A 26,659-nucleotide genomic window follows, 5' to 3' on the forward strand; every position below is an offset into this window, starting at 1 on the left:
AGTTTGAAGACTATTAAATACATCTGAAATTGATAAATGAATGGACTACCATTTGAAAATCCTCACACAAAATGAAAGAATGTGGCTTCCTATTAAATGGGAAATTATTACTGCCTTAGCACATTAGCAATGAGTCCAGTAGGATTAAGGAGCTTTCTAAATGCTTTGACAAATAGAGTGCTAATGTCCTTGATGAAAAATTAGTTTTAGCAAGATCTTCCAAGTATTTTCTCCTATTTTACATGTATTTCAGTCTCACTAGGTGCATCTCTTCTCCACAAAGGAATACTAGTAGTCATTAGGACATGTTTGCAACATCACTGGTCAATAACTTTACCGCCAGAGCTTGTCACATACTAAATTCAGACTACTTTTTAAAGAAAAATGGCTTTTCAGGTGGAATCAAATAAATGCTTGAATTATTTTTTATTTTAAGGGGAAAACCTAGAATTGTGGGTTTCTTTAAAGATTAAAAAAGAAAGCCTAAATGAATCCATATTAATTTCTCAAAAAAAAATTTTTGTATTAATCATCTCCCCACAAAAGCAGCAGTAAATAATTGATTTAATACAATGTCTGCAGTTCCCAACTCTCAGACAAGGATTTACTGGGTAGAGGAGCTGTTGACCTCTCCCAGATTCACAGCGAGAATGCCTCTCCACTTCTTGGCTAAAACAGTCCATCATCTGTAGAGTACACTGGGCAAGTACATCGAAGAGCTCCTTCAGTCTCTCTCAGGTGAAGGCAGTGGTTGCAGTGTTATGCCTTCCAGTCACCAGTACCAGGCTGTGAAGTAGAGCTGAGGTGGGTGCCCTCATGCCCATTCTTCCTGGCATGGAGGAAGAACCTTCTGCCTCGGGGAAGAAGCTTGTGTGTCAGCAACCAGAAGAGAAGGATCAGTAGAGAAGGTTTCCTGAAGGATCCAGGCGCAGTTCTAAATGCTGACACTTACGTACTGTGTGCAAATTTAGTTTTGATAGCTCAGTTCTCTTTAACTGGCAGTGCTTTCCTGCCTTACAGGAGTGCTAGAGGCTGGTTGGTGTTTGCTAGGTTCCCAGCTGTTGTGTGGGAGAGATGGAGTATTTGTTTAGACAGCAGTTGTGGCATAGAGGTTTGTAGTATGTTCATAGCCACCATGAGGTCATCCACTAATGTGGCTAGAGTCATTTCAGCCCCTTGATCCCATCTGAAGGCAGACTGGAGGAGGACACCAAAATGCAGTTTCTGTTAGCTTCTTCAGGCTTGTATGTTTTCCTAAAGGTATTGCTGACTTTTCCTGGGAAGAGGAGACTGGAAACTGTACAGGGACTCCTTCCCAAATATCACTGTGATGTTCCTGGCTCCCAAAGCTACTCTTGCATCCTTTCTGCTCTTCCCAAGATATGCCTAGCTGAAGGCATGCAATGAATCCTTGAATCTTAACTGTATGAGTCACTGGGATGCACACTGCTAAGCCTGGGCTCAAATTCATGGACCCTGTCTAAAGTTGCTGTGAAGCTGAAGTCCATTAGTTTTAAGCTCCCAGTTGTTCTCTTCTTTCACCAGCAGAGAGGGGTCAGAACAATAGTAAAGTTCACAGGCAACAAGCCAAGTATTCCTCTGGCCTTTTTGTGTTCTCTCTAGCATGTCTACATTGACATTTAGAGAGGGAGGTGGGTTCACATTTAATATAAAGGTTTGAAATAATCTGCTTTAATTTGGGGCCTAAACTGTTGTATTTTATCCACATAATTTTCTTCTCTTGCTGCCATGAATGTATGAGGTCAGTACATCTAAGCCCATAAGTAGCTGTGGACTTCCTACCAGAACTGTTCTGACTTTGACCTCCTGACAGGGGACTGGTGTGGTGATGTGGGCTGCGCATCAAAAGCATCACCAACACCTACATTCCAATACAAAATCCATCAGTTACTGCCTATTGCCTTGGTTTAGATAAGATACTGTTTCTTTCTTTGCATGCATTTCTTTGCTGGTAAAGTACTTTTATTTTTTCTCCACTGTCTCACAGAAATGTTATACGGGTTAACTGAAGTGTTCATAAAGCATACTGACAATAAGAAGTTATTTTAATTATTAATAAGACTAATGTTCATACCACCATCAAGGAATTACATTGTGGCAATTCCTGCTCATCCTGTAGTGGCTCTGGGTTACCAAGGGTCTCCTCATGTACTCTTTGTCCCATATTGCTAAGAAGTCTAGGGTTTTGGGTTTGTTTTGCTGCTTTTTTTATTATTATTATTTTTTGCAGTGAAATGGCTAAATGGTAAGTGGTATTCCTGAGATGAGAAAGCAATATCATGCACTGGAGAATGGAAAACTGTTTAAAGTTCAGGATTTGGCTAAGGACCATAGTATAGTGTCAAGTCTTTTTATAGTATTTCCACGGCTCTTGGGCATTTCATCAGTGCAACAGGCATTTCTTTATGTTTTAATTTTGTTCTGTAGTGGGGAGCATTAAGAAGTTGGTTATAGGACTAAAGAAGATTGCTCAACAAAGTGGGCTAATAGGTCAAGTGTTAAAACACTAATACCAGTGTACCGACAGGTACCTTCTGCAGAAATGCCAATGCAAGGTTTAGCAACCCACTAAAAATGTACCACAGCAGCCACAGCAGCAGCAGGGGAGAAACAGAAGTGCTGAGCACACAGTCTGGTGTGGGTGTGCGTTATGTACCCTTTCTGCCCAGCATTGCTGCCAATCAAGTGGGCCGGGTTCTATCACTTAGCTGTTCTTGCTGGAAATAACATTGGCACAAGATCCCACCTAGAAACTTGCAGAAGTGAATGATACATGTGAGTGCCCCTAAGCAGCAGTGCTTAACTGCTTGCTAGTGGTGGCTCCAGGGGCTTGCAGGAAAGACAACCCTATTGGTGGGGGAAAAAAATTACCCTGGGAAGCCTGTGATGAATAAACCAGCAGTATTACACAAGTTTCTTTTCCTTCTGGCATGCCTTTGCAATGCTCTTAACTCAGTCCTCTATCAGGCTATCAGTCCAGGCTGTCCTTGCTTTTCTCCACCATGTCATTGTCCTAACTTGGTGCAGACCCAAATCTAAAATCTTTGCTCTTCTCAAGAGGTTTCTTTCTCTTGCCCAGCTTCGTGTGCCCACATGCCAGCTCCCACACCTGCACTCCAGCTGTGTGCGCTTGGGGTGATTCTCTGGTATTTCCCTTAGCAGTGAGGTTATCCTTACTGCTCCCTCCCAGGAGAAAATACCACTGCTGTGGACTTGGACTGCTCTTAATTAAATGTGCATTTTCCTCTTTCCAACAGCTTCCATTCTGCAGTGTAAAGCCTCTGTCAATCAGATCGTCTCAGGCAGCTCAGGATCACCATTACTCCTCTTCAGTGACACATATGTAGTGATCTTGCTTGTTTGTGAAGGTTTACTCTGCAGTCTTGCACTTGTAGTCACTCTGAGTGTTTTAGTTGCAATAGAACAATGTTACAGCTAACATTAGGAAGTGTGCAAAATAGTGACTGGCCAATCCATTCCCATCTGAAAGGCATTCCCATAATCTTCCAACTCAAACACATGTTCACACACAATGTGATAATTAACAGTGAGGAACCCACATGTAGAACTGGGACCTTCCTGTCATCTGTCTCTTCCTCAGCTACAAGTGATGACAGTTACAGGACTAATTAGAAAATACTCAGAGATCAAGAGAGACTTCTGAAGAGCACAATGTGGAAATACTGCAGGTCAGGGTGGTTCAGTTTTCCTTTTCTGCTTTCACCCCAGAGAACCAAGGGAATAGTATTAAAGACCAAGTACAAAATGCAGCAACTTTTTACAAAGCCAGCTTTGGCCAGGGACGGGAGATGGAAGAAGAGTTACTGAGGGCTGACAAGACTGTATATAAAGGCCAATGACCATAACAGCCAGGAAATTAGAGACACAGGGTCATAGAATAATAGAGTTGCTGAGGTGAGAAGGCAACTGTGGAGATTGTCTTGTCCAACTCCCCTGCTCAGGCAGGTCAGCTAGAGCCAGTGGCCTAGGACAGTGTCCAGTGAGATTTTGATTATCACCAAGGCTGGAGACCCCACAGCCTTTCTGGGCAACTACTTTCAGTGTTGAATCACCCTCACAGTTAAAAAAGATGCTTCTTGTGTTTCAAGAAAGTGTCATGAACCACTTGCATGTGTGGGTGACCTCAGTCCCAATGGTGACATCCATCCCCCAGCACAGAAGGTATCAAACCAGCTGAAGGACATGTTGCAAAACTTTACAGATGACTGATTGTACAGCTTTGTGAGCAGGTGCTGCAAAGGAAGTTCTGTCTTGAATCCTTGTGGCAATAGGGGAATACAGGTGTTTTCTAGTACCAGAAAAATTTATTACAACACAAGTATCACCAAACTGATGAACTTCTCAGACCACATTTATCAGGGTCCTTAGAAGGAGACCAAGCGGTACTTCACATTAAATACTTAAGATCTCATCTGATTTCTGTTGCTGGGAGGCTGGAGCAGAAGTCCTCAAGGACTTTATTTCATGAGAGAAACTGTGAAACCAGGCAGAGTGAGAAGCCCTCCTTCCTCCAGGGCTCTCCAGAGTAGGAGACATCAGACTTCATCCCATTGCAACCCTCCCACTCACCTACTGCTCTGCCAGGAACCATTGACCTTACACATGTGACAGTTCTGCTCCCCTTCTTGCTATGAAAAATGCTACCATGTGGTGTGAAGAATCGTATCTCATCTACAGCTCTTCTTCCTGTTTCACATCCAAAATAGAAGAACCGTGTAGGTCACTGGCAGTTCGCTGAAATCAGCCTAGCTGTTAGTGAGGGAAGCAGTGACAGGCAAATCAGAGTTAAGCTGAACAGAAAAAATCAGGCCAGGCTCTGCAAGACAAGCCAGAAAAGCCCATAGCTTCGATAGTACAGATACCACAGCTCCACTGCAATCTGATCTTCTTGGAGCCCTTTGATACCACATATGTTCAGTATCGCAGTCCTCTTGTGATGCTCATATATTGCCCATCAATCACTGCAATCCTCAAACAGGTATTTGACAGCAGGAAATAGCAAGCCATTTCCCATTAAAAGATTTATCAAGCTCTGCATTATCTGCATTAAAGCAAGATTACATATGTTTGCAGAGTTCAGTCTAAAAAAGCAAGGAAATGTACAGCACAGCAAGCAGTGTTAATGCCAGTTTTATTTACATCCTCTATTTTACAGTATTCAGTAAATATGTACAGAAATACATATACGGATTACGATGTCAATGATCAATGTCCACATTTACCAAGAAAAACAGGTAAGTAGAAATGTGTTCTATATAAGGAATGTCACTGAATTTTGCTCTAAAAGAAAATACAATTTCTTATTTTTTTGACATTTGACACTGTAACAGCATAATCTAGAGTTACATGATGTATATTTTGTCTTCAGCTCTCATCACTTGGCAGAGATGGTTCACAGAAGACATGAATGTCATAGTTCAAGCATGGGTGAAAGGCAAAACACCTGACAGTCTCTGAATATGTTCCTTTTCCCCAGCTCTACTCCCCAAATGTGTACCTTTTCACACTTGTCTAAACCACACTTGAGCCATGGCAGTATATTTAGATTTTAGGAAGATATAATATTATCAGGATTCATACATATTTAAGAACAAGGGCAAACCCTTTCTTGCATACTATACTGGTTAACACTGAGATCTTTCTCAGTTTAAGCATGTATATGCATGATTTAATGTGATTCCATTTGTAAAAAGTATGCCACCCTCTTGAGACCCTTGTACTTATCTGCTTTCAATTACATTTGAAGTATTCAGAAAGTCTCCTTTACTAATCTCATCCAAGTTGGAAGCCACATAGCTCATGCATGAGACTGTCAAACATGAGTAGTTGCAGATGTCAGTACACCAGTGGCAGGAATCCAGGAAGATAGATCAAGGCTTAGTCACTGAAAAATACACGCCAGCACATCTCAGATACATAGCATTGTAGCACCTCATGAGGAAAACGTGTCGTGACAGGGAATCAATAACCTCTTGGAGGTGATCTGGTTTTGAAATATTCTTGATTAATTATGCTAGGGTGTGTTTGGCAACTTTGCCTGATCCAGCATTAACCTAATGCTTTTTGCATGAAGCACTATTATAACTAGTCTCGTAAGTCAAATCTGATGGTTCAAGTCAGACTTTAAAGGGTCAGGTTATAGATTTTGTAATGTCTTTGTGTCCAACATTGCTGCCTTTACTGTGGTGTGTAGGCATTTACTATCAATCAAAATAACAATTGTTTTAACATGAACAAGAGCATTTAGAACTAATAGTATTTGAAGCAGAATGATTCTTCTAAATAAAGTATGTCATACAGTGGGTAAAACAAGTAGGGAATGTCTGTGTTTTCATGACAGAAGACCTCAGTTCAGGATGTTCCCCAGGCTTGTTTGCTTTCATGCCTTTGCAGAAGAGAAGCAGCTCTGGGAGACACACAAGCAAGGCTGCTTTGTCTTTCTTCCCCTGCCTTCCTGCGCAAACTCATTTTACACCTCAACAAGTTTTCCAACCGTACCTGCTGCCTCATCCTGCCCTCCACAAATGCAGGACCACAGCCCATGCCTCCTGCTTTCCTTACGCCCCCACCACATACCTTCTCTTCCCTGCACCTCAGCACATATCAGTACCTTATACACCCACTGAAAGCACATCACTGCTGGTCTTACTAATACTGTGGTGCCTCTAGACCCTGCTTTGGCCAGGGGCATGTGCACTGTTTCTTGAGAAGTTCTTCCCTCATGCACCTCTGCCTTGCAGTGAAGTATGTGCTGTTTAGAAGACACAGGTCAATGCAACTCAGGCAAAACTGGTTACAGACAGATCACTGGGTGCAGTAAGGCAACCATGCTCATGTTAGTCTGCTACTGCTTTCTGCAATATGAGAACAAAAAAGCTTAGGAGTTACATCCTCTAGAGTTATTTATTAAAGGAGTTTGCTTGTATAATGTAAATAAATAAATAATGATAATTACAACATCTGTGAGATAAATTGCTTGTATCAAGTTGCAGATAGTTGCAGTCATCATGTGATAGATCAAAGTATGACCTTTGGCTACCTCACCTGCACAACACCCAATAAATCCATCTCCTCAGTAACCAATTCCAAGATTTTAAATTTCCAAATAGCATCAAAGAGCCACCATTTGAAAAGGAAACTGCCAAATAATGGTTTTTTGATTTTCCCAAATGTGGAATTTCTTTCCACAAATTATACTGGCCCAAAGCCCAGGACAAGCAATATTCAGTCCTGGACCAGTGACAGATTCAGAGTCCAATGTCTTCAGGTTAGAAAGAGGATACTTTGGCTATCACGAAGCCAAAAATATCCTTCTGCAAAAACCTTAGTGCTAGCCCTTGGATATTGCCAGATATTAGAATTTAACATGGCACATATTATGTACAGCTAAATTTTTCAAGTCAGTTAAAGAGATTTAAAAAACATATTGTTGGAAATTTTTTTCTCCTTTTGAGATATGGATTCATGATACGGAAGGAGATGGCTTTTCAAGGAGAGGAATGCTATTTTCCATATGAGTAAAATTATTCTAAACCATTGCTAAAATACATCTGCAGGCTTTCTTTAGAGATTTTTGTGCTAGGAATCCATGAGGCTCAGTGACTTTACTAGCACTTTTTCAGCATGACCTGCATAAACAGTCAGCTTTCATTTATGCAAATGAAATCTTGGTGATACAATTAGGTGCGTGTGTATAATCATTGATATTAAGGATAATTATAAGATCCAAGAATGTATTTTTTTGCCTACATAAAACCTTTTTGCAAATAGTTGCTTAAGAAATTCTATGGCAAGTGGTTTCTAACTGGTAAGAAGCAAATAAGCTGAATGAAAAATGTAGAAAAGTTATAACACTGTGATTAATGAATGACCCTTGGACAGGGGTGTACATGTGTCTGTATTTCACATGGTTAGCGGTAAGTTTTTTCTAAGGATTTTGTGGCAAAAATAAGGGCTTGAGGTTGAAAGTAAAATTGGGGTCCACAGGATTTGCTCAGCCGTGCTGAGTACACTGAATCTGAGCTTTTTTGAGTCTCTTGTATTTTCAAAGCCTCCTAACAATAGTGCAGTGCACATTGTCAGGATCTGGCTGGGGACTTCGGACACAGCATGGAAAGAAGAGAAAGCCTACTTAGAATCATAGAATCATAGAATAGTTAGGGCTGGAAAGGACCTTAAGATCATCTAGTTCCAGCCCCTCTGCCATGGGCAGGGACACCTCACCTTAAACCATATCACCCTTCATCCAACCTGGCCTGGAACACTGCCAGGGATGGAGCATTCACAACCTCCCTGGGCAACCCATTCCAGTACCTCACCACCCTAACAGGAAAGAATTTCTTCCTTATATCCAATCTAAACTTTTTAAGTTTTAACCCATTACCCCTTGTCCTGTCACTACAGTCCCTAATTAAGAGTCCATCCCCAACATCCCTATAGCCCCCCTTCAGATACTGAAAGGATGCTATGAGGTCTCCATGCAGCCTTCTCTTCTCCAGGCTCAACAGCCCCAACTTTCTCAGCCTGTCTTCATACAGGAGGTGCTCCAGTCCCCTGATCATCCTCGTGGCCCTCCTCTGGACTTGTTCTAACAGTTCCATGTCCTTTTTATGTTGAGGACACCAGAACTGCACACAATACTCCAAGTGAGGTCTCACAAGAGCAGATTAGATGGGCAGGATCACCTCCTTTGACCTGCTGGTCACGCTCCTTTTGATGCAGCCCAGGATACAGTTGGCTTTCTGGGCTGCAAGTGCATACTGCAGCTGGCTCACGTTCATTTTCTCATCTACCAGCACCCCCAAGTCCTTCTCTGCAGGGCTGCTCTGAATCTCTTCTCTGCCCAACCTGTAGCTGTGCCTGGGATTGCTCCTACCCAGGTCTAGGACCTTGCACTTGTCATGGTTAAACTTCATGAGGTTGGCACCAGCCCACCTCACAAGCGTGTCAAGGTCCCTCTGAATGGCATTCCTTCCCTCCAGCGTATCAACAGAACCACACAGCTTGGTGTCATCAGCAAACTTGCTGAGGGCGCACTCAATCCCACTGTCCATGTCACCAACAAAGATGTTGAACAAGACCGGTCCCAACACCAATCCCTGAGGGACACCACTTGTTCCTGGTCTCCAGCCAGACACTGAACCAGTGACCACAACTCTTTGAGTGCAACCATCCAGCCAGTTCTTTATCCACCGAGTGGTCCACCTATGAAGTTGATGTCTCTCCAATTTAGAGACAAGGATGTTGTGTGGGACAGTGTTGAACGCTTTGCACAAGTCCATGTAGATGACATCAAGTGCTCTACCCATGTCCATCAGTTCTGTAGCTCCATCATAGAAAGCCACCAAATTGGTCAGGTAGGATTTCCCCTTAGTGAAGCCATGCTGGCTGTCAGCCAAGCACCTTGTTGTTTTTCATGTGCCTTAGCATGCCTTCAAGGAGTTAAGGGATCCCAGCAAAAGGAGAGAGATGACTTATGTGACATTGGACTTGGCATGTATTTAATGATATCTGTATATATGGCATACATTAAAAACAGGTATATTGAAGTTAAGGGAGAACTGAAGTTAAAGAAAATTAAACATGTAACAATACTGTTCCATTTGCAATGCGACCCTGGTTTTGCACAATTCCACTATTCCACGTATGTCCCATCCTGGCCCAGTCCATCCCTGGTATCATCTTCTTTCAAGTCTGAGTGACCAAGATTTTGATGTGCCAAGTTAAGGCATTATCTGTGCCTGCCAAATGTCCTGATGGATATGAGGGGAAGACCTGTGGTGATTGAAAGAGGCCAACACGGAAGCAGGGATATGTCGCCCTGGGAGCTGCTGAATCAGGGCCAGGAGAGCACAGAGGCGTCACTTGGGCTGGTAGGATGGGAGTTACAAGGAAGCAGCTTGAAGCAGCAGGAGCTCAGATGGGAGAGAGACAGCTCAGAGGGAGGCAAGTGAAGAAACATCCGAAAGCAGAGGGGAATCAGGACAGAGGGTCAGTCAAGGTAAAAGCTGAATGCTGTTGAAAGCGCCAAGATGTCTCAGAGCTATAAACTTGCATTAGGAGGTAGGCTTTCATACCAAAATTTTGTTATTACTACAAATTTGGTGCTTGCTCATCTCAGACTTGACACCCAGGAATGGAACTGAGGAATACAATGTGATTCTCCATTCCTCCATAGCTACCCTGCATGACCTCAAGTGAGGCATTCCATCTCCATGTTGCCCTCCTCCAAAATGTGGATAGGATATCCTGCCACTACAGATCAGGACTGCTGTGAGAGTATGTTTAGCAATGCTTCTGAGGTGCTGAAGTGCTTCAGTGATTGGCACTGTGGAAATTCTATAGATAAATACCTATATATAACCTCCCTGACATTAGTACAGTCACAGGGGTGAGATCAGATTGACACTGCTATTTCGATATGTAGTATGTACTTCATGCATCAGAAACAACCAGAACAAATCCGTCAACAATTAGGTATGTGTGGAGAAAGTGATAGAGTTCCTATTAAGTCGATATGCCATGTCTACTGTATTTATCTACAGAAAGAGGGGTGACATTAAAGAAGAAGTGTTAATTTTCTTTTCAAAGAACATTGCAGTCTTCTGTTGAGTGAAAATGGTTATCTCTGGCTCTTGTGTATTTCATGGCGTTACAGGGTATTGGTCTTTGTTTAGCTCATACAGTGCTTCTTCCTCCTTCCAACCTACAATAACAATTAACGAGCCGTCTGTGGCTGCCTTGGAGTGCATCCTGTGCATCAGCATGTCTCAGTTAATAGTCATAATTTCTCATTTGTAAGAGGAAAAGTGCTACCAGCACTTTGAGTCTCAGAAGGGCTCAGACTCACTCAAGGATTCCAATTTATTATGCACCCAGCTCTGATATCCTGCTGCTCTCTTTATGGATTAGGCTGCCTTGGTGGAAGGTATCATCCTTCAGATGACACATAAATACTCTCTTGCCAGCTGTTCCTTTCCCAGAAGTTTCTCAGTGAGTAAATCATAATGGTGCTCCTTGGTTTACTAGTTTCTGGTCTGGTTCTCTGTGTTATTCTAGGAGCATGCAGAAAATGCAGCTGTATTACTGCTGTTACTCTACAAATGGCCCTGACTACAGCTGTAAGGATTTTTAGGCTTATTAGTATAGGTTTCCAAGGTGAATACACTGGTAATACTTTTAAATTAAGAGGAATGGTCATTTTGCTGGTTGTTTTTGTAAAGCCTTTAATCTCAAGGTGCTTCTTATCTGAAATGTAAAAGGAGATGCAGACAGATAACTTCGCTCATCCTGACATGGAGCAACTGTTTAACAACATGTACCCTGGTTGTGAGTTCAGAAAAAAACAGTGAAGGGTAGCATCCTTCAGATGGAAATTAGATTCTTTAGAGGAATGTTAGAAAGACAGGAAACAGAGGCAGCCAGCGCATGCAGCAGTTTGCACAACAGCTCATGCAGCAGGGTGCAAAGAAGGGGCCTCCATCAAGTTCATATCAGCATACGTCTAAGGCACAGTGGCAGTGTGCTGCAGGGCAGTTTCCCCAGCAGATGGTGGAGCAGCTGCCCATGCCAGAGCAGAGGCTCTGGTGTGGACACAGCTTTGGGTAAGGGATGAGGCCTCCAGCTCCCTGGCTGCACAGGTTCTGTGGATGAAAACCCATCTGCAGCCTCCTTGTTGCAGAGTGGCAGCACTTCCAGGAGGCTTCCAGTCCACCAGCTAAAATGTTGGTAACATGAAAGCTACAAGTTTTCCTTTCTTGTCAGTGGGCTTTCAATGACTCCTAGGAGGATGGGCTGAAGGGCACACTGAAAGCCCTCTCAATAGAGGTCCATGGTATTTATATTGAACTTAAATGTCCTCTACCTTATAGTTTTTAGTGTGATCAAATTGAGTAGCAAGTCACAGTCTTTTGTTCATTGAAGTGAATTATAATTACAATTTACATGATCCCCATATGGTTTCACGATCCCTGTGGTACTTCTGCTTACTGACTGGGCATCAGAGAAAGCAAATGGTTTTTTAGACTGAACTCCTTGTTGTAAAGGTAGTTCTGGCCAGTATTTGCAGATCAAGACTGGGTGGCTTGGGAAGATAGCACTGCTGTGTTTGTGCTAAGGACAGAAAACAGCAACACACAAAGCTGTCAATTTAGCACCTTTTGAAATGCTTAAACATTCCCTTTAAAACTAAGGGAAAAGGTCAAGCAAGGTATTAATGAAAACAGTGTTAAAAAAAAAGCAGCACTTACTCGTTGGAAGATAAAATATATAATCAGCCTTTCAAGAATGAGCACTTAATTTGCCTAAAGATTATTACAGAACTTACTGTACCTGATTTGCATAAAGTCTTTTTTCTAACTGTTGTAGCTCACACCTAAAATGGGGGAGCACAGTCCTCCATCAAAGCTCAACTTCTCAAGCCAACACTACAGATGTGCTGCCTATTTGTAATGTGATTTACCAGTCCCAGATGTCATTAGACACATATATACCATAGGGGTATGTATTTTAATATCATCTTTTTAAAGAGTGAGTAAGGAGCAGAGTTTCTCTGAGGAAGCAGTGGCAATTGTAGGAATTAATCCACCTGCAGCTCTTAGGGTGGCTTTCTTGCAGTGTGTGCTAATTCAGCCTCGCTCAGAGGTTGCTCCTTTGAAGTCAGTCTCTGGAGTGTTTCCTGGATCAAATCCTCCATATGATAACCTTTCTGCAAATTCCGTCTGGGCTCTTTATGTTGATCTGGTTTCTCTCTTGTTTTAATGCAGTGTTAGCAGCAGCAGAAATTTGGCAAGCCATGTTTCTTCCCCACTTGTGGGGTGTGGGACCTTGGGAAGCACTGCCAAGTGCTTTGACAAACAAGGTGAGACATGTGCTGTCCTTTAGCCTGCCAGTAAGTAGAAGGGATCAGTCCCAGTGATACCATTCAGGCATCTTTGACTGGCACAGCGTGATCTTCAACAAACAGGTCAAGGAAGCATCAGTGGTATTTTCTCTCTAAGCTTCAGATTCCCATGGGCTCAAGTTTATACAGAAATCAGGTAGCAAAAACGTGAGTATGAAATTTCTGGCCTCCTGCAGCTTTCCTACCCCTGATGGATCCCACTCACATGTTTGACCCCTGCTCACCTTAACTAGGCTTCAGTCCAGGTGCCAGTCTGATTCAAATTTGGTATTTATAGCTCCAGAGTTTTAATTGGCACTGTTTGACAGAAGGTATCCCTGCATACAGAATTTAATGTTTTTCAAATTAAGGGGCTTGAAGGGGCTGAAATGTAGGAAAGGCAAATTTTATCTTGGTTGTAGTTTGGGTAGAGTACTGAAACAGCTTTTTAGAGTGGCAGTTTCACTACAGCATTTTAAACCAAAGTTCATACTCTGGATATGTAAAACTGCAGTGTTTGCAGGTACATTGCATAGGACATTTGCTATAACAGACTATGATTAAAGATCTAAGATCTCTGATTTTTTCCTTACACTTTTAATTGCACTGCACTTTTAACAAGATTTTGTACACAGACTGTTTAGTGATACAGCTCATTATCCTCTCCTCTCCCCCTTTACCTTTAGAAGAGAGTAGAAGTGAGAATTTAGGGAAATAATGACCTATTTTATTACATAACCACAGGAACTGGAAGAAGGGAAAGGAGAAAAGCACCTAGATTAAGGTCTGATTGCTGGAATTATTTTAACTACTTTTTAATTGGCAAGCTGTTGAGTTGTTATCATCAATGAAGAGTGCATCAACAGCCAGTATCTAAAGCAGTAAAGATTTCAATTGAGAAACATAGCTCACAAATTCTGTAACCATTATCCATATAGTGCAGAGTTAAGACTAAGTGACTGGATCACAAGAATATGTCATACAAGGAATATCAAGGATAAGGGTTGGAGTTAATAGTCTTTGTTGCCTTCTGTCTTTTTCTCTGAAGAGGTTATGGAGGTAGGGCAGAAGATATTTGCACAGCCTCCAGCTACCCTGTTTTGGGGGCTGTGCAGAGTGAGGTACTGATCTCTGTCTGAAGACCTTTTCCATACAGATGCAAGTCGTACACGTGAATCTCCAGGGCTTGCTTTGCTGTCAGGCCCTGTTAATGGGCTCTGAAAGTCCTGCACAGTTTATAGACCTCTCATCTAATAGTGAGCACCTCTATCACAGACCACATGTAAAACATGTTTGCATTCCCTTGATGCTGATTTATACTGTTTAAAGGAATGGGGCGGAACAAGTTGTTAAAAGATGAAGAAATTGAAAGCTCCCCTAACTGCTGTATTATCCACCTGACATTTGCCAAATGCTAGTCATTAATTACTAATGCCTTGAAAATCAGAGCAGTTATCCAATTCAAATTGTGTTACATCTCTGAGACAGGGCCTTTCCATTATCTTATTTCTCATTCAAGCACTTCTTCCTTCTTCGCGGTTGTTAAAGGCTGAGACCCCACTCTGTTTCCTCTCATTTGAACCTGATAGTCCACGCTAGAATTTTTCTACTCTATGCCTGTTCTGTCTTCGTGTTGATGAAAATCAGTGTGATTTACACCATTACTTATTACAAACTTACAAATCCAGCCCTCCAGCTCCCCCCAGAACTACATGTGCACATCTGATGGCTGACCATGGCCTTCTTTTCCATTTGGTGATCAAGTAGTTGGGGAAGGATTGAACCTGGTTTAGTGCTTAGGTTGCCCTTGTGGTAGTACACCTCCAGACATCCCTGTGGACTGGGCAGGATAGTTCAGTCACAGGCACACCAAGCCCCAGAACCAAGCTCTCAACTGAAGTAATTCCCTTCGGACATCAGCAGTAATTGGGCCTTGTGGTTGCAAGGCAGCGTATGTTTCTTCAGTCACCAATAATGTTGGTCCTAGGTGAGCCGTGTATTCAGAAATGATGGGGTTTATTTCCTGGCACATTTGTTCTTCACTTACGTATATTTTCATGCCTGCCAGCACTCTGAAATGTAGACATGGAGTGTTGGGGGCAAGCTAGATGCAATTTTTCATGCTGCTGACATTAATTGGATGAACAGACCTTCTCAGAAGGGCAGTATACAAAATGTGTATGGGAAAATGACAAAATAAGGAGTTTCACAGCTAAAGAAAGACAAGTGGCTGAAAATGGTTTTTACAGCTTTGGTTTTCATATGTTTCATTTAGGAATCTAAAACCATTTTGCACAACAACTAACAAATTAGGATTCACAACACCTTTCTGAGGAAGATAATTGCTCCTGTCTTACAGGTGGAGCAGCAGAGGTATTGAGGCTATCATTTGAAATACATCCCCTGTTTTCAAGTCCCCAGACTGAGATACATTTAAACCTCATTCTCAGAAACATTATATACCTCCATTTATATTCATTCATTTGTTATTGTTTGTGCTTAGAGTCTCTGAAAATCAGATGCAATGCCTTCTAACTTGAATGGTCAAAATAACCGAGGTGATGTGGCAAGGATCTGCAAACTGCAAGGCTGACTGGCACCCCTGTGTCCCCTCATGCCATATCCCCTTTTTACTCACTGTCTGCCTTGGATTCCTAGACAAAAGAAAAAGCACATTCTGCTCACTGATTTCTGCTGCTCTTTTGAACAATTGGACAATATAGGGACAATATTGTTTGGGGTATTGATCAACTTTATGGAGTCATTTTACCTTGTTTTTCTAACCATCAAGAAATTGACTTCAGGTTTTTGCATTCAAGTTTGTTATTGTAGAACTAACATGGAAATGCAGTGAGAATCATTTGTATCACCTGTGTTTCCCCCATTGTTTTGTCTTTTTCAGCATACAACAGTTTTGCCCTTTGTATTAATCGAGATGAGAACAACACATCATCAGTATCCCAGCAGGAGCTGTGGACTGGCGGCAGTGTGCACCTTTGCTGTTGGCTATATTTTATGGTAAGGGCTGTACACACTGTGTTTTCATATTGTATTGGGGGTTTTATACTGCTAAATTTGGGCACATATTTCATTATGGATATAATCGCTAACAGATTCACGCTGCATGCCTCGTTTGGTCCAAGACCTGGGCTTTGTCTGGTTTCCCCAGATGCTTATATTTTTAGAAAGTATATGCCAAACCTCACACAACAGGAATTTGTTGAACAATCCCATGTAAGCAGTAGTCTTTCCAAGGGTACATTTTTCAACCTTTTTTTCAAGCTAAATGTTTTTCTTGGACCTTAGTTTTATTGCTTGGGATTTTTGTTCTATCAAATAAAATTGAGAATAGTCAAATGATTTCCTGCATCAGTATTTAAGTGGCAACAGAAAAGGTGAACACCATCTTTTTTCTTTACTAATTCATAAATTCGTTCTGTAAAATTAATTACAGAATAAGGCAGTAATACAAACACTCTGAAGTTTGTTTTAAAAAATGCAAATGTTTGCGAAAAACTAAAACAGAAATAACCTTTCTTACACAACATTATATTAAGTCTTTGGGCAGTTTCTATTTAAGCACCTGACTTGCATGACAAAGTTAGTTTACTTTGGTCATTCTAGCATTTTATTTTTCACTAAACTTCTGTTTTATTTACAATATTCCTTTAATACCATCTATCAGTTACCCTTCCTGCAAACATTTTATGACCCTCTCATATTTTTTCTTCTCACCTCACAACGCCCTTCCCTTAGCTATGAGGATATTTTCCATAATCAAGGATAATACTTGCTTTTCCACCCCTCAAGTGAGATAAAACTAGAGAGAGAACACAGGCACAAGGCAGTACTGTCATACTGTTTCAGTGGTCCCACAAAAGAGAGGCCATTCTTCACACGCATCCCTGCATACTGAGTGATCATAAAATGCTAGTAACCCAGCTGAAGTAGGGTGTTGTCTCCCAGGACAACAGTCACACTCTGCCATTTGCTTTTATAAACATACACATGCTTCTTAAATAATAGAAATATTTGTAATTCTAGGATAAGGACAACCTCATGCAAAAAGGCACTTAGTGTTTCCTTTAGGAGAAAGTTGTTGGGGTTTTTTTAACCCATGCATAATAATGCTAACAGAGATGTTTCCCAACGTTCCTCTGAAGGGTGCTTAGAGACGGGTTGAGAGAGTTACTGTATCTGTGATCTGACCTCCTATGGCAACTCTTGTTTTCTCAGAATTATGTAAGTAAACACATGCAGTAGTACTCAGTAGGAATAGAAAATGGAGATGATCCAGTTCGGGAAGTGAAATAAAACAGAAGTGCCTTTCAAGAATCTGTTACAGTATCAGTGTGATATTTATGTGGTTTGATCCTGCCTACTACAGTGCGTCTACATCCCAACATCCTACAGCTACAAGTATAAGGTAAAAGGAAATTGTAGGACAAGTAAAGCAGGGGAAGAAGATTCTGTGTTAAGAAATCAACTACTAAGCAAATAGCTGGTTACAGACTATGATCATCTCCCTTTGCTTTTGCTGTTTATTGGTTTTGGCTACACATACATGATTTCCAAAATAGATAAGGCTACACTCAAGCAACTCTCCTTCCAAGCTGTGATTTCTCTGAAGCTGGTCTGAGACAATTGCTTACTCAGCCTAAAGGTCATCTTGCTAAATTCTGCACTTGCAGCTTATTTCTCCTTCTGCTCTTATGAAAGAAGGCTTTTGGGGAAGGCTGGAGGCAGACACACGCTATGCTGTGCCATCATCTGTAAGTTGTGCATGTCTTCAGCCAGCAGGTGTTATTGAAGCCTCTATCCAAGATTTGTTTGAGGCTGCAAGCCAAATCTTGGCTCAATGGTATCAATACAACGTATCTCACTTTCACAGATTAAGAAAACTACCAGAAAGTATGAAAAGTGAGGTCTTTCATCCCTTACTTTTCACAATTCAGGTCCACTATCTTCCTACTGCTAAGTGACAACATGGAGACAGAGACCTTTTACTTAGTTCAGATTTACTGCCCTTGTTGGTGTAGCGTTTAGACCCTCCATGCACATTGCATTAAAATGAGACTACACCTGCAAATGACCTAGTTACATACAGCCTGATGGAACTTCCTCCCTTTGTACTTTTGGTTATCCATGGGTCCCCTGCTGAGGCTTAGTTCTTGGGTTTTTTCTTACCTAGAAGTTACGGATCTGCCACTCGATATTTGTCCTCCCTATGTCATTTTTTCCCTCAGCATAAGTGCTTTCACTGCAACTCTCTCAGTATAAACTGTGAGCAGCTGCTAATCAAATATTCTCTGTTTTGCCCTTGAATTTTGAACTGTCTCCCCACCCTCAGCTGAAACCTTCTTACCATGCTACCTGATTCATGTATCATGCCACGCTTTGTACTGTAAAGGAGCACACAGGAAGATATTTTTAAGTTTGCTTCTTTTAATGCATTTTTTTCAGTTCCAAGCAGAGAGAACTTTCTGTTTTATTTCATATGTGACTGAACCTTTCATGTATGAAAGAGATGGTGGAATAGCAAGCTTGCATTATCTGTATTAGATAAATGGGAAAAGAGGCAAACAGTTCTGAATAGAATCACTGAAGTTGGAAGAATGTAGCTAAATAACTTTGTATCCCCTGAGTATTTTTCAGAGGCATGTTATCTGAGAAACATCCTCATCTGAGTAAAACCTTCTATCAATCAGAGAGCATTAGAGTAGGCACACTTAGCTCATGCGCTCCCTGGGTGGGGGAGCTCTCCCTTGCATTTAAGGAACTGTGCCCAGGCAGATCATTCTCAAACTTGCATTGCCTGTTGCACACCATACATGGACTTTCAGGATCCAGGCCATGGGATAAGACAGGAATGGCCAATTGGCTTTATTTAGCATGGCTTGAAAAGGTCACAATTTGTATTGAATTTTTAAACCTAGGCAGTGCTAAGAAAACCCAAAAGCTTGCCAGTACTACCAGAAAATACTGCCAATGGGTGTATGGGTTTCGTTGTCAAGGAACAGAAAAGAACCAGAAATGTGTTGCTCCTTGTAATAAGAATGACCTCATGGTAACTAATATCAGAGCCTAATATGTCCCTAAAATAAACTGAGACAAATACGTTTATTTAAAATGGTTTTCTTGTTCCCTCTGCTTTTGAGTGCTTGAGGATGCCAAAAAAACAGACCCTAAGAACCTGACTCCACTGCACTAATCGTGTTTTTCTCCCAAACACATAGCTGGGCTACGTGTTTGGGAGCAAAAGACTTGATCTGCTCTCTTGTTGCTATCTCAAATCCACAAGGAGCATGCCTTCACATGTGCCAAGCTTGGACTTGATTTGTTCTTTCCTTGTTCAGTAAATCTATTTAAAGAGCTCAGGTACCTTTAAACTTTCATCTGAAAAGAAGTTTCTCCTGAAATGACTTTAGGAGAGTTCTGTAGATTTGCCGAGGGAGAGCGTCTAGATGGGATAATTTGCTGAATTCTTCTTGCACAAGTTTAAGAAAGGAATGTACACTGAGAATTTGGAATTAACTTGAGATCGATGCTGTCAGCCTTGCTGTAGATTTCCACTAGTGATTCTCCATAGAAGGAGAGGAAGATCAGAAAGAGCAAACACTGGCAAAGGGATAAGGGTGCAGACTGCTAGGACAAACCTCAGCATTCAGAAGAGAGAGGTGAAGAGTTATAGTGTGAAGCTTGGTGGGAATTGACAGGCTTATTAATAAAGAGGGGCAGGAATGAGAAACCAGAGGGATTTCTGAGGTTGCCGGTGCCAATGGAGCAGGAGAAACACATCAAGACTGTGCCTGGGTGTGCTGAGGGTCTGTATGTACGTGGGGAGGGAGTCATGAATGCTTTTGGAAGCAAGCGTTGGGAACAGAAGTTCAGTAGAGATCACAGGGATTGGTGGTTGGGGAAAAAACAAGTGAAAAATCCTTGGAGCAGGCAAAAGAGATTAAATAGGGCCATGGATTAAAAGAGAAATGGGTAAGGAAATGTGCAGCTTGAAAGCCGAAATCATGCAAGTGGGAAAAGCTGGAGGAAAGAGACAGACAGGCTGATGGGAGATGTGAGTGACAGATGAGACAATGCAGAGGAGGAGGAAGGAGCTGGAGCCAGAGCTACTGAGAACAGGAAAGAGTAGGAAGAAGCAGAAGCAGCAGAAATAGGCCAGGAGAAGATTAGCATCCCCTCTACCTGACCCAGAAGGAGGATGGGAGCACAGAAGTGCTTTCAGCAAGAGAAGGCTGTATGGATCCTCAGCCTGTTAGGTCTGACATAGCCATTATGGACTGATACATTCTGGCTCCCCTCCACCTCCACATCCACAAATGTTTCAGTCAAAGCAACAGTACAATCACAGATGACATGCATGGATAATATATTCTCACTTACTTGTGCAGCTCCTTAAAATATAGCTCAAGAAGGCATAGCAACCATTACTATATTTAAGATGAAATACTGTTTATCAGAATAGATGAATTCCAAAGATGACAACACCTTGCAGCAAATCTTCAGAGTTTCTATCATTCTGGCTACCTGTATATAAACACAAATTTCTGCTAAGCTTTGCTCATCCCAGAGGATGCCAGCACCATATCATGCTGGGTATGCTTTGCATGTGACATTGTTTGCAGCTGCAGTTTTCCAGGAATCATCTTCTTCTGACTGCATGAGCCACTCCATACTAGGAGCACAGTCCTGCAACCCATGTATTGTTCAGGACCACGCAGATCAGTGAAGCATCCAGCATAAGAAACTGGAACAAGAGGCGATGATTGCTGTTATTTCCTAACTGATGAACATTTATCGAACTAATATTTTAGTCTTTAAAATTTCTAAATTATGCACATTCATGGTGTAGGTGATTTAGGCCTATTTGGCTGGTATCCTAAAAAGCCCAGCATCTTAATGAGGCTGAGATCTTAATAATTCTGGTTGGCTGCAGAACAAGCTGTCCTCTGGGATTTCTTGGGGAGGAAAGCAAAAAAAAATCAGAAGGATTTATGAAAATGTGCCTCACATCAGTCAGTGTTAGAAACTAAAAGTAAAAGAGATTTAGTATGGGTCATTGTGCTCCTGCCTCTGAAGGTACAGGCTTGGTCCCTACTCTATGAACACAAATGATTTGTTCATTGAAGTTTTGAATGACTCAGCTACTGTAAGCCCAGTCACCTCCTCTGGGAGACGTTCCACAATTTAATAGTTCTGGGTAAAGTTCTCACTTTCTGCAGAAAAGGAAGAGCTGCTAGGAAAGATCTTGTAAATGCATAGAAAATGCCCATGTTCTGTTGTTCAGTAAAGAGTAGCCACAATGTGAAATGGCTTATTTGTTTGGGACTGAAGGGTCAGCCTTCCTTTCTACTAGTTACTGGAAACAGCACAGAAAATGCAGGAAAGGATTTGCTGGTGCAAGAAGTAACCAGAAAGGAACTGGCATAGAGGTTATATCCATATAGAGTAGTCATATCCAAGCTCTAACTACAGCTAATGTCATATTCTTCTGGAGAAGATTTAGCAGGCCATTTTGGAACAACCAGCCTACAAGGGAAATTTTCTTCAAAAACCTATGTCAAAAAGCAGATGCTTGGATCCTTCAGTCTTGATTGTTTATATACCCTGTACTCTTTGCACTTAAGCATGACTGTACACATTCTTGTACACATGCCTGTACAGTCTCCTGACTTCAGAAGCTTGCTAGAGTTGCATTATATGGCACAGAGGAGTGGACTAAGTAGACTTCCAAACTTGTATACTTGAAAACTTTTTTGAATATCCTGATTTCAGAGATGTATTGCTGAAAGATAGAGTACAGCATTCCAGAGGTTGATTAGGTATCATTCAGAAAGGTATTTCCATTATCAGATACGAATTTTTTGTTTCTGAGTTCTGTTGAAGTGCTCTTCTGTTATAAGGAAGAGCACTGGGAGCTCTTCACATTTTCTGACATGCACTGTTATTCTGTGTCTTCTCATTCACTGCTCTTGAAAAGTTACACAGCCCTCATTTTATAGTTTCTGTTTCCAGAACACATACTACTGATTGATGTTTGCGTGTGGACTTTGTTGAAGAACTCAACTTGGGCAGGAAATGGGTGGAGACTCTCAGAGTTCAGACCACAACATCATGCTGTGATGCCTGTGCAAGTATATTCAGGCTTGCAGCTGAAAGCAGCCATCATGAAGGAGCAGCCATTTTCTGCAGTGTCTCCTATTGCAAAATCTTTTGGGTGTCATGGTTATCCACCATTATACACACATGTTGAGCTTGCTTCTATGAGGACTAAGTTGTACACATGCTGTTGTAACAGCTTCATTACTGAAAGTGACAGGTAGAGCACACATAAACCACAAGGTTGCGATAACTTTTTGTATTTACTTTTCTTCATCAACAGAAGATGTATAGCTAAAGAATAAATGTACTTGTATCTTCTCTGCATAGTTTTCACTTCCTCCTGATTACTTTGATAGGAGAGATACACAACATTATTGTAGAAGTGAAAAACAAAGTCAAATTTTACAAAGCCAGATTTTTGACAGACTTGTTAAAAAGAAGCAATACTGTGTGTTTTCAAATAGCTTTTTCTGATTTCTACACCAACTGGTTGAAAACTTCTGAAATCACCACTTCTTTTCACAGACATTTTAATCTGAATACAATGTGTGAATATTTCCATTCCTACTTTTTTTACCAGTTCTAACAAATGGCTAAATGAGCTCAATGACCTCTAACACATTCATCTTTGAAAACACATGGCTGTATCATCTACATGGGCCGCCATGGTACCAAAACACAAGGAGGCTTAAATTAATTTTACCTTCTCAAAAGTAGGCAGTCTGGTTTTAGCTGAAAGTTTTCATCCTCCATTTATTTTTATCTAAGCAACCCATTTTTTATACCTGTTCAGTAGCAGGGTCTAAATTGGATCTAGATTAGCACTCCTAAGTAAATCTTAATTCATGCTCTCTTGTGCTTATTTAATAATGAGGTTGGACAGGAATAATGACTACTAGAATTGCAGCGTCGAAGACATTCATTAACATCAGTAATCGGCAATCTTGTGTGGAAGCTTTATGCCTACTGTTGATCAGCCCCTTATTGTGTGGCACCAAGATGATAGCTTGTATTGAAGCAGGAACTAACCCACAAAGAAAGGCCATCAGGTGAGGTTTCCATGGCAGCAGTCATCCCTTTGCTGCTCCCACTTGTGGTAAAGACAATGCAGGAATAGTGTGTCACTGCTCAGTGGAAAAGAAGGCTAATATTACTCCATCCCAATGTAACAAGTGATGTGGTGCAGCCCATTTTAAGAAAGATCAGGGTGGCTGATCAGGTGGGTTTGTGACTGTTGTCTCCTGAGTGGCACTCGGTACCTCTTGTTCTCAGAGCATGAGTTCCTATGGTGTGGCAGCACCGGGGACAGGCGTACAACAGCCACACTGACCACATGAGCAGGATCACCCAGTCATGAAGGAGCTCCTGTGCTGGGTGGGCAACAGAGAGCAGAGTGCATAAGCTGAACTCATAGAGACCCTGAACTAACCAGAGATGACTGACATTCAGGAGCTCATCAGTGACTCATTGGCTGGATTTAGAAAATACTATCTCTTTCCAGCATAAACACATTCTAGTAAATGCAACTCCTGCTTGGTTCATGAAGGTGGCTATATAGGTGCAGTTTAGAAGGTTCCTTTAAAAAAGTACCTCTGCAAAGGTGTTTTATAGTGCTGGACACTTTTCATCACACCAGAGAAAATAACTGAAAAAGACCTGGCTTTTCTTCGAGCCTTTTTCTTGGAGTTGTTTTTCACAGAATGATCATGAAACTGAAAAACATGAGACAATAATAGGCGCTCCCTGCTAAGCCAACCTGGGAGTAGAGGACATCCCATTTCCTTCTACCTAACTGTCCCACCTTTTTCTTTGATCAAGAGGAACATGGTATCCCATTACCATGGGTTACGCAGGAACCCTTTTATTTTTTTCAGATACTGTTATCTTGTCAGGTTAATTCTGGCATAGAAGAATGCAGAAAATAACTGTAAAGTACAGAGATTATTTTCCATATGTGAACTCATTTGGAGAAAGGGTTTTAATCTGTATTTAGATCATGCAGATTAATTTACTGACACATGTAGATTCCTTCATGAAGTGTCCAACCTTGGACACTGTTTGGCTGCAATAAAAGTTTTTCTAAGGAGGAGGGAAGCTATGGCAACCATGTACATTTCCAGAGTGATGGAGAATTGTTAAACAGGGATTCTGTACTCTCTGTGTGACAGGTATTTGTAGTAACAATTTGGGTAGAATTCTGTGTCTCTGCCCTCAGGAGCCTGTGACTGTTGATCTAATGATCAAAAATCTTCCTTAAATAGAACTATTATTAAGTGAAGCAAATCTTATGGACATGGAAATCACCATCAGTAATAGCCTGTGCAGCTGCTGAGTCTTCTCTACCTGTGCTTTACTGTGAGCTTCTCTCTCAAACTGCCAGCTCAGAAAGGAAGAGATTTACATTCCCTAAGAGAGCCCAGCCTGTCTCCACTAAGCATTTTGCCCGGTTATCCTCCATGATGTTTGCTCAGTTGTTTGGCAACATTTGGCTTTCTTAGCTTCGACCGACTGCAGCGTATGGACTCTCTCTGCTCCCTCTTACTTCACCACCACTCGCCACATATCAAACTCAAAAAGGTCTCAACTCAAAAGCTATCCCTTCAGAGGATACAGGTGTCCACTGCAGTCACACACAGAGAAACCACGTACTCGGTGTGCTTCTTCAGGCTGCACTGCGGTAAAGCTGACCCCGTCCCTTCGGTTAGTGTACGAACAGTCCGCCCTGTAGCTGATAGCTAAAAATCTCTATGCCACCAGAAAACCACTATCATTGCTTTGCCTTTACTGTGTAGTGAGTGTAGAGCTGAGCAGAATTTCGCTGATGAGGTGATTTCTTTTTTTGTTTCTTTATTTTTTTATATTTATCATACCTAGAGAAAAAATTATTAGATCCCAAATGATACCAGGTAACTGAAAGAGAAGGAGGAGCAACCTAAAACACAGATGCTGGAGACATTATTCTCTGAAAGAGAAGCTGAACCATGTTTCTGGCAAACCCCAAAACACTGATGCACTTGCCAGGTGTAGCAAGGAGAAGACACAGAAACACAAATGTGTACAAAATGAAAGAAGGATGCTGCAGAAAGCAGAGGTGGGTTGTGTGGGAGAGCCTAGAGTGCACTGAACGCTCTTTGGATAAGAACCTGTTTGGAACAGAGAGTGCTGCAGTTTCCCTGCTGCCACAGGAAACAGGGGTGTGCGTTCCTCATAAATACAGACACACCAAGGAAATACCTGCCTGCATCAGAATATGAAAGTTGAGCATGTGCTCGTGCAAAATTTAAAGCAAAGCAGTAAGAATGTGGGAAATCAGTCACAGTTTCATAGTTTGTGATGTCTGTTCCTGGTGGATGTCATCCAGATGCTCCAGTTCAGTTCAGACTTGCAGTTCTTTCAGATAATTGCTTTTCGGCTTGCACTAGCCAAGCCTATAGCCCAAGCTAGTTCTGAAAAACAGGTTTGTAAGAGTCAGTACTTGTTTCATTTTGTTTCAGGGTGTGCTGGATTCACCACGTCACGGGAGTGTGGGTGTACCCGCTTCTTGAACACCTCAGTCCAGGTGTCAAAGTAGTATTTTTTGCAGCCGTTACTGTAATAATTAACATGTTCTACTTGGTGGGAGAGGTCTTGAACAACTACATCTGGGATACCCAAAAATGTGAGTATTGTATTAGAAATATTAACTTATGAAATGCACCATCAGGGCTTGTGTATGCTCCCCTGGAAGTCGAGAAGGCTTTAAGCTGGCTAAAACAAAGGGGAATGACAGAAGTTCCACTGAAACATGTTGCTTGCTTGCTCTTAAGAGCAGATGGATGAATGGAATGGCTGCTGGGAAGCCTGGTGAGCTATGAATATGTATTCTTTTAACTTCCAATACTAATTAAAGAGCTGATGGCAGTTACCTGAGAGGTTTGCAACCCACTTGGTTTACAACCCACTTATTAGATGATGAACCCCTTAGGTGCAGATAAAGTATTGTTCTGTGGGAATGCTGTTAACGGTAAGCTTAAGCTTTGAAATTAAATCTTTTTAGTATTTTCAGGTATAAGGTGTTTTCTGCTTATAAATATGTTCAAGGAAAATTAATATGTTCATGTCAGTAGAATAATAAGAATGAATTATCACCTTTGTGCAGGGTAAACATAACTGTGCAGACTATATTATCTACCTTGCTTAGGCAACCCATTGCTGAGAAGAGGAAAAGGGAAAATAAGATAAACACAGGATTAGAAGGAGGTTCCTTTAATCTATGAAAGATGTTTTTGATTTATCAAATTGCCTAAAATAAGCAAAGAAAATTCATAATCGCCACAGTTGCAAATCACAACTGGAGTTAAATCCATGCTCTATAGGAATTCTGTCACTACATTGTTTGGCCTGTAACATGTTGGGACCATATGAAGAGCCTTTATCCCCTTTTGGAAAACTTAGTGTGCACTGATTAATACACCATAACTTCATATGGTAGTTTATTGTGCAGGTAACTTTTTGAACAAGTTCTCCAGTACCAGGTAGAACTTAATGTTAGATGGTGGTTGAGTGTTTACTTAAAGTATGTTAACCAGTTTTACTGAAAGACTTGTGAAGTAGCTTTTTTTTTTTGCTCTAGAACCAGCA

General features: G+C 41.5%; 1 protein-coding gene across 1 annotated transcript in view; it reads left to right on the top strand.

Moving 5' to 3' along the window:
- Window positions 1–26,659, top strand: part of AIG1 (androgen induced 1) — a 126,397-nt gene that overhangs the window by 96,902 nt on the left and 2,836 nt on the right. The window contains exons 4-5 of the mRNA XM_005150050.3: window positions 15,825–15,940; window positions 25,534–25,697. Of these exons, the coding sequence (XP_005150107.1) occupies window positions 15,825–15,940; window positions 25,534–25,697 (280 nt within the window). The remainder of the gene's footprint in view (window positions 1–15,824; window positions 15,941–25,533; window positions 25,698–26,659) is intronic.

The sequence above is a fragment of the Melopsittacus undulatus genome, chromosome 3 (assembly GCF_012275295.1).
Source record: "Melopsittacus undulatus isolate bMelUnd1 chromosome 3, bMelUnd1.mat.Z, whole genome shotgun sequence".
Taxonomy (NCBI): Eukaryota; Metazoa; Chordata; class Aves; order Psittaciformes; family Psittaculidae; genus Melopsittacus; species Melopsittacus undulatus.